At 40.9% G+C, this 7,557-nt stretch overlaps 1 protein-coding gene across 1 annotated transcript in view; it reads left to right on the plus strand.

The window, feature by feature from the left end:
- The window catches only part of LOC132169237 (uncharacterized), a 7,509-nt gene extending 2,590 nt beyond the window's left edge, over positions 1–4,919 (plus strand). The window contains exons 4-7 of the mRNA XM_059580304.1: positions 986–1,023; positions 3,630–3,842; positions 4,287–4,562; positions 4,659–4,919. Of these exons, the coding sequence (XP_059436287.1) occupies positions 986–1,023; positions 3,630–3,842; positions 4,287–4,562; positions 4,659–4,919 (788 nt within the window). The remainder of the gene's footprint in view (positions 1–985; positions 1,024–3,629; positions 3,843–4,286; positions 4,563–4,658) is intronic.
- The last annotated feature ends 2,638 nt before the right edge of the window (positions 4,920–7,557 follow it).

The raw sequence follows: 7,557 nt of genomic DNA on the forward strand, positions 1-7,557 counted from the left end.
ATAACAAAATACATTTTCTTGTTAAAGTACTCCATAATTGTCAAACACAATCGAAAATCCCAATTCGTCTCTAAGATATATTCTCCGAGTAGCACAATCTATGTCCAGTATACTTAGAAACTACAATCTCCAGGTATCACCGTCCAACAATACAAATTACTAATACAAAGACATAGTAGTTATTGAAACATGTACTTCCAATCATACTCCAAGTCTCCAATAATCAGCTAATAGAGTATCTCAACTTGAGGGACCTCTCACTAATTCTGAATTTTGTTTTTAAAACAAATCCCTAAACTAACAACCATTTTTAAAATAGCTCATGAAGTGACAAGTGTTTTAAAGTGATATATCAAACTACGAAAGTGTATCAAAAATGCCCTTTTTTTTTTTATTAAATTCAGATAATACCCTTATTCTCTTAATAAAAAGAATAAATATATAAAACTTAAAAATTACTTATTTTTTTAATAAAAAGAAAGGGGTGGCCTGGGAGCCACCCCTAGCCCATGGGAGGACTACATGCCACCCTAGAGGCTGCGAACCCACTCCTTCCCCAAAGGGTGGTTGTCGGTTGGCAGCCATCCCCCCTTCTTCTAACCTATTAACAGTGTCTTAGATAGAAAAACATCAATAATGTTCATTTGTCTACAATTCAAGATAAGTTCTGTGTTTCTCATCTCATAACCATCATATATATGTCAGTACCAGACCCAACATTTCATACATGCCCATCAAACCCCTATAAACTTTTATAGACATCTTACTATCATAGAGTGTATTTGTAATGTTCATTTGTTTACAATTCAAGATAAGTTCTATGTTTCTCATCTTATAACCATCATATATGTCAGTACCAGACCCAACATTTCATACATGCCCATTGATGAGTGCCAAATATTGCATATTTGGACCCCTTAATTTGCATTTGCTAAGCCTTTAGCTTTATTACTTTCTGATGTTTTGGTTAGTTTTGGTGTTTTAGCGATTTGTAGGTTGTTCAGAGAAAAATGCGGCTTTAAGGTAACATTTGCAACTCATTCCATTAATTCTGGGGCTGAAGACACTTCAGGGAGCATTCGTAGCAAATTTGGATCGAGCGATGATTCACACCCAACGAGTCTCACTAAAAAGGCCATATCTAGAGTTGAATACCACGGATTGAAGCAATCTTAGTGTCATTGGAAAGCCAACTCAAAGATTTACAAAGTCATATTTGACAAGAGTAAGCTAATTCCTCCTGGAATTGCGATCGATCGCACTTTCATTGCGATCGAGCGCACTCGCGCCCTGTTCCACAGGAGACGCATTGAACGAGTGCGATCGAGCGCACTTGGCCGACCTGGCAGCACTGAAATTCTAAAATTAGCTTATAAATATCGTTCATTTTCATTGTAAACGGACGCAGACGCGCCGGGGGCACCGTTCTTGGTCGTTATTCGTGTTTTCTGGGTTTTTGGAGCTTTGAACTCCAATTCCATTGTAAGTTTTATTTTTCTCATGATGTCAATTCAATTGTTTATTCTTTTTGTTATCATGAGAGGCTAAAACCTTCAACTAAGGTTGAAGATGAAACCTCATCATTGATAAACATACATGTTCTTGTCGTTTTATATATACAATGAGACTATTTTATGAAAGTGTTGTTCAAAAGCCAATCCAACAGTTTGATTAAGTTTAATTGATTAGATGTTGGAATTATACTCATGCTTAATTTAATATTCATTGTGTTTCGTCTGGGGGTACATCGAATGATTTGATTGAGACTAATATCCATTGTGATCTACGGATACAGTGGATGATTTTATCTCAATTAAATATTCGTTGTGATTCTTTTAACGGATGGATTCATCGAATGATTTAATTTGCGTGTTTACAACTTTTGAACAATGTATTTGGATTGACTATTGTATGCATAAAATGCAAGACATGTTGTTTGATTTGGCAAGGGGGATTCGGAAACCTTAGTAATTTGCCATTACTTGTTTTCAAGTTGTTTAATTTAGTTTATGCTTTTTGCACAACAAAAATACACAACTTGGAACTAGGTTAAGATAAAATTGGTTTAAACTAGAAAATTTATTTTTGCAAACACAACTCCCTGTGGATTCGACCTCGCACTTGCACACACACTTTATTGCACACGACTCATGCGCTTGCGAGTACAATTAAATTTGTACATCACCCATCAAACCCCTATAAACTTTTATAGACATCTTATTTCCATAGAGTGTATTTGAAAGGAATTCCCAAAGGCACAATGCTGCTGTAATTTCAGGAAACCACAAATGCCGGTAACCAACTAGAAAAACTAAGTGACTATGTTTCAGCGGACAGCCCACCTCATTTGGTCTTTGCTTTTTGATAGGCATCTCAATTCTAAGGTGAAGACAACCATATATTGTCATGTACACATGCAATGTGTTGCACGGGAAATAAACACTTGTCAAATCATATGCACAAGCAAGCTCATGATACTCAAGACAGATAGCTACAATAATATTGCCAAACCTGCTTCTGACGCTTATTGCAGAATCTGCTTTAAGATTATTTATTCTATTTGAACGCTAACTCTTGACGCGGGCTAAGAAATAATCTTACAGCAGATTCTGCAATAAAAGTCAGAAACATCAACATCTACATTTAGTTTTTCAGAATCCAAAGAAACATCAGAAACTCTTACTCCATTTAGTTTTACAAAACCCAGAGAAGCATTACCTCCCTCCACTGTAAAAATCACTTTGAGCATTTTATTCAACTATTTTTCATTCTTCTTTCACGAATACTATGTCACTCATTTTTCCTTTTCTTCCAACTACTTCTCATAAACGCGAACACCCACAATCTAAATCTTCCCCTATGAAGCAATTAAGCAAACCCAATGAAAACCAGAACACCCACAAGCCAAAAACAGCAAACCCACATAAAAATCCAATCTTTAAAGCAAAATAAAAGAATACCCAAAATAAGAGTCGCGTTCTGTCAATGTTAATAATATTATATCAATCTTAGGGTTAAATACTCCATACCTCCTAAGGTTTCCCAACTTCATTTTTTTTCTCCTATAGTTTTATTTTTATCACAGGAGGTTCCTATTGTTTTGATAAGTGACCAAATTAATCCATCTGTTAGTTGACCGTTAGTCGACCGTTAGGACTGACACAAGGCACATATTTAATTTTTTATTTTTTATTTTTAAAAAAAATTTAAAAATGTATTTTTTTTTAATTAAAAATATATATATATATTAAAAAAAATAAAAAAAATAAAAAAATAAATAAAAAAATAAAAAATAAAAAAAGGAAAAAAAATTGAGTGCGTGAGGCCACCCAGCTGGCTCCAGGGGTGGCTTGGCCACCCTTTATATGGGGGTGGCGGCCACCCATCTAACAGGATGGGGTGTGGGAGGCCACTTGCCTGTAAGGCACCCCAGTGGCTTCCGACCGCCGCGAACTCTAAGGGGGGGTGGCCAAGCCACTGATGGTTGGCCAAGCCACCCCGGTGTGAGGGTAACCGGCCACCCCATGGGCTACTGGGGGTGGCCGAAACCACCCCCAATGGTGGTTGGGGCCACCATTGGGGGTGGTTTATACAGTGTGATTCAATATACAACCTTATTCTCAACATAGTATCAGAGCATAGGTTTTGAATCACCTGAAATTTTTTCGGCGCCGCCTGTGTTATCCGGCACAACCATCCCTCTGTCCCTCACGGTTTTCTATCTTCTCCTCGAATTTTTCAGCGGATCACTATACCGCCTGAAAGCCCGGAAGCCAACCGTCACAAAGCCGCCGCACATAGTCACATCGGAGCTCCCACGCGCTCTCACGCGCCGCCCAAAGGTTTAGCAATTCCGCCATTGTCATTAAGCCACTGGCTGCCACGATGGTCTGATTGCTTCTCTCAAGCCACCGATCAATAGATCTGCTCCCCAGCACTCCAGAACTGCAACCAGAGTCCCGATCCAGTTTCCCACGCGCTCTCACGCGCCACCAATAGTTCTGCGCAAGAGATCCACATGCCTCCTCCAGTCTCACGCGTGTCCACACGCGCTAGAAGCCCCCCAACGGCCACGTCAGCCTTGTGCCACATCATCGGTGCCACGTTAGTATTGCCACATCAGCCTGTGTGCCACATCATCAGTGTCAAGTCAGAACTTGCCACATCAGCGCGGACTTTTGACCGTTGACTTTTTGTTGACTTCCTGAGTTGACCAGGTGCTTTCTTACCTATTTTTTCGTCATGATTTCATATTTGTAGTCTGGTTTTGCATTTGAGCCTTCTAGATGGCACAAAATGAGATTCTTCATCATGTTCAGACTGTATTGGATGGAACAAACTATATGTTGTGGTCTCAATCTATGCGCAGCTTTCTTAAAGACCGCAAGCCTTGGCTTTATGCAACTGGGGAGATCCAAAAGCCAGTTAAAAGGGATTCTGAGGCAGATGAGGCTTTTACCACTCGTCTTATTGATTGGGATAGCAAACATCATCAGATTCTTACATGGTTCCGTAATACCACTATCCCATCTATTTCTACACTCTTTGGCAACTTTGATGAAGCAAAGGGTGCTTGGGATATGCTTGCTTCTCGTTATTCTTCTATAGATGGTGCTCACGAGTATCAGCTTTTGTTTGAACTTTTCCATCTGAGGCAGGAATCTGGTCAAAGTATAAATGATTTTCTTGCCCGCATGCAATTCTTATGGAACCAAATTGATGTTTATGATCCTATTTGGAAGGATCCCACTGATGCTGAAATGCATGTTGCCCGTAGAGATCAACATCGCCTTCACCAATTTTTGATGGCCTTGCATGATGATTTTGAGCCTGTTCGTGTGCAACTATTACATCGTTCTCCTCTTCCCACTTTGGACACTGCCATCTTTGAACTTGTCCATGCCGAGACTAGATCGTAGACTATGCGCTCTCAGCCTAGTCATACAGTGTTGGCTACACCATCCTCTGGCTCCTCGTCATTCCAAAGAGAGTATTATGACAGGTCAGGCACTCCTCAACTCCCTCCTAAGTCTTGCGATAACAATTACTGTCGCTATTGTCGACATCAAGGGCACACGATTGACAAGTGTTGGCGTAAGGGAAGATCTAATGTACCCACAGCAGCAATTGCTCATACTGAGAGTGGTTCATCTCTAGCTACTCCCTCTTCAGTTGCTCCCTCTGGCCACACATTAGGATCTAGTGTCACCTTATCTGCAGCTGACTTCGAGACAATAGTCAACCAGGTCATCCTATCTCATTCTAATAATGCATCTTCCTCTGTCCTCTTTGTTTTGCCAGGTACATCTTCCCCTTGGCTCTTTGACTCTGCTTGTTGCAATCACATGACACCTCACCCTACTTCCTCTACCACATCTGTACCTTCACCACATTCTTCATTAATTCGCACAGCTGATGGCTCTATTATGACTGTTAAAAATATAGGCACTATCAATACACCTTCCCTTTCTGTTCCTGAAGATTTTCATGTGCCTGGATTATCCTTCAATCTTCTTTCTGTTGGCCAACTGTGTGAACTTGGATATAGACTTGTTTTTGACTTTTCTAGTGTGCATGTACAGGATCCTCGTACGAGTCAGACCATTGGGACCAGGCGTAGAATTGGGCGTATGTTCGAACTCTCATCCTTACATCTCCCTGCCACAGGCATCTCTGCTGCAGCCTCTTCGTCCTCACCATCTCTTGCACTTTGGCATTCGCGTCTTGGTCATGCATCTGCCTCGCATTCAATTTTTAGCTTCAAAGGGTTTATTAGGTTCAGTTTCCAATAATTCTTTTGATTGTAGTTCATGTCAACGTGGTAAACAACCGGCTTTGCCATTTAATAATAGTGAATCTCATGCTACTGCTTCTTTTGATTTAATTCATTCTGATGTTTGGGGACCTTCTCCTGTTGATAGTATTAGTGGCTCACGTTATTTTGTTATTTTTGTTGATGATTTCTCTCATTACACTTGGGTGTTTTTAATGAAATCTCGTTCTGAATTATAGGACATTTATCGTACTTTTGCCAAAATGATTGAAACCCAATTTTCAAAACCCATCAAAGCTTTTCGTTCTGATAATGCTTTAGAATATACTCAACATGATTTTTAAGCTATTCTCAAACATTATGGCACTGTTCCTCACTTGTCGTGTCCTGGCACCTCACAACAAAATGGTCGAGCTAAACGTAAACTTAGGCACATATTAGACACTGTTCGTGCTCTTCTCATTTCCATATCTATTCCTACCCCGTTTAGGGTGAAGCCGCTCTCACGGCTGTCTACACGATCAATAGGTTGCCTACCCCTATCCTTGATAATTACACTCCTCACGAGCGGTTGTTTGGCTCTATCCCTTCATATCACCATCTCCGTGATTTTGGTTCTGCTTGTTTTGTTTTACTCCAACCTCATGAGCGCACCAAACTCGAGCTTCGTTCTCAATTGTGTTGTTTTCTTGGATATGGAGTAGAACAAAACGGCTACCGATGTTATGATCCTGTGTCTCGTCGTCTTCGCATCTCCCGTCATATAGTTTTTTGGGAGCATCGACTATTCTACGAAGTTGGCAAATTCAGCATGCCATCATTCCCTCCCTTTACTACCCATCTTGAGTTTCCTCTTTCTCCTACTCCCACCACCAATGTCTTGCCAGAGTCTCTCACGCTCGAACTGCAGTCATCTGATGCCCTCAACGCTGCTTCGCCTGCGTCACTAGGTTCTGATGCACTCGACGCTGCTTTGCCTGCGTCCTCAAGTTCTTCGCCTGTCTCCCCAGGTTTTGTTCCATCCGAGGATCTAGTTTGCACTCCACCACCTGACCTTCGTCGATCCACCCGAGTAAGATCTCTCCCATCCCATTTATAGGATTTTCATTGCTTTCATGCCTTAGCTACCTTGCATGAGCCTCACTCCTTTCGTGAGGCCTCCACTAACCCTCTTTGGTAGGCTGCGACGAAAGAGGAACTTGATGCTTTACACAAGAACAATACATGGGATCTGGTTGACTTACCTTTTGGAAAATCTGTGGTTAGGTGTAAATGGGTTTACAAAATCAAGACTTGTTCCGATGGTACTATTGACAGGTACAAGGCTTGACTTGTGGCCAGAGGTTTTACTCAGGAATATGGTGTGGATTATGAGGAGACTTTTGCTCCAGTTGCTCGCCTCTCTTCTGTGCGTGCTTTGTTAGCTGTTGCAGCCTCTCGACATTTCGTCACTTTGTCAAATGGATGTCAAAAATGCCTTCCTTAATGGTGATTTAAGTGAAGAAGTCTATATGCAGCCACCTCCTGGATTATCTCATTCTACAAACAAGGTTTGTCGTCTTTGTCGAGCTCTATATGGACTTAAGCAAGCACCTCGAGCATGGTTTGCTAAGTTTAGTGCCACTATCTCTCGCCTTGGCTACTCCATCAGTTCTTATGATTCAGCCTTGTTTATTTGCTGTATAGACTGGGGTACCATACTTCTTCTACTATATGTTGATGACAAGATTATCACTGGAGATGATATCACTGGTATTCAGGAACTTAAACAGTTTCTCAGTCAG

Source organism: Corylus avellana, chromosome ca2 (assembly GCF_901000735.1).
Source record: "Corylus avellana chromosome ca2, CavTom2PMs-1.0".
NCBI lineage: Eukaryota > Viridiplantae > Streptophyta > Magnoliopsida > Fagales > Betulaceae > Corylus > Corylus avellana.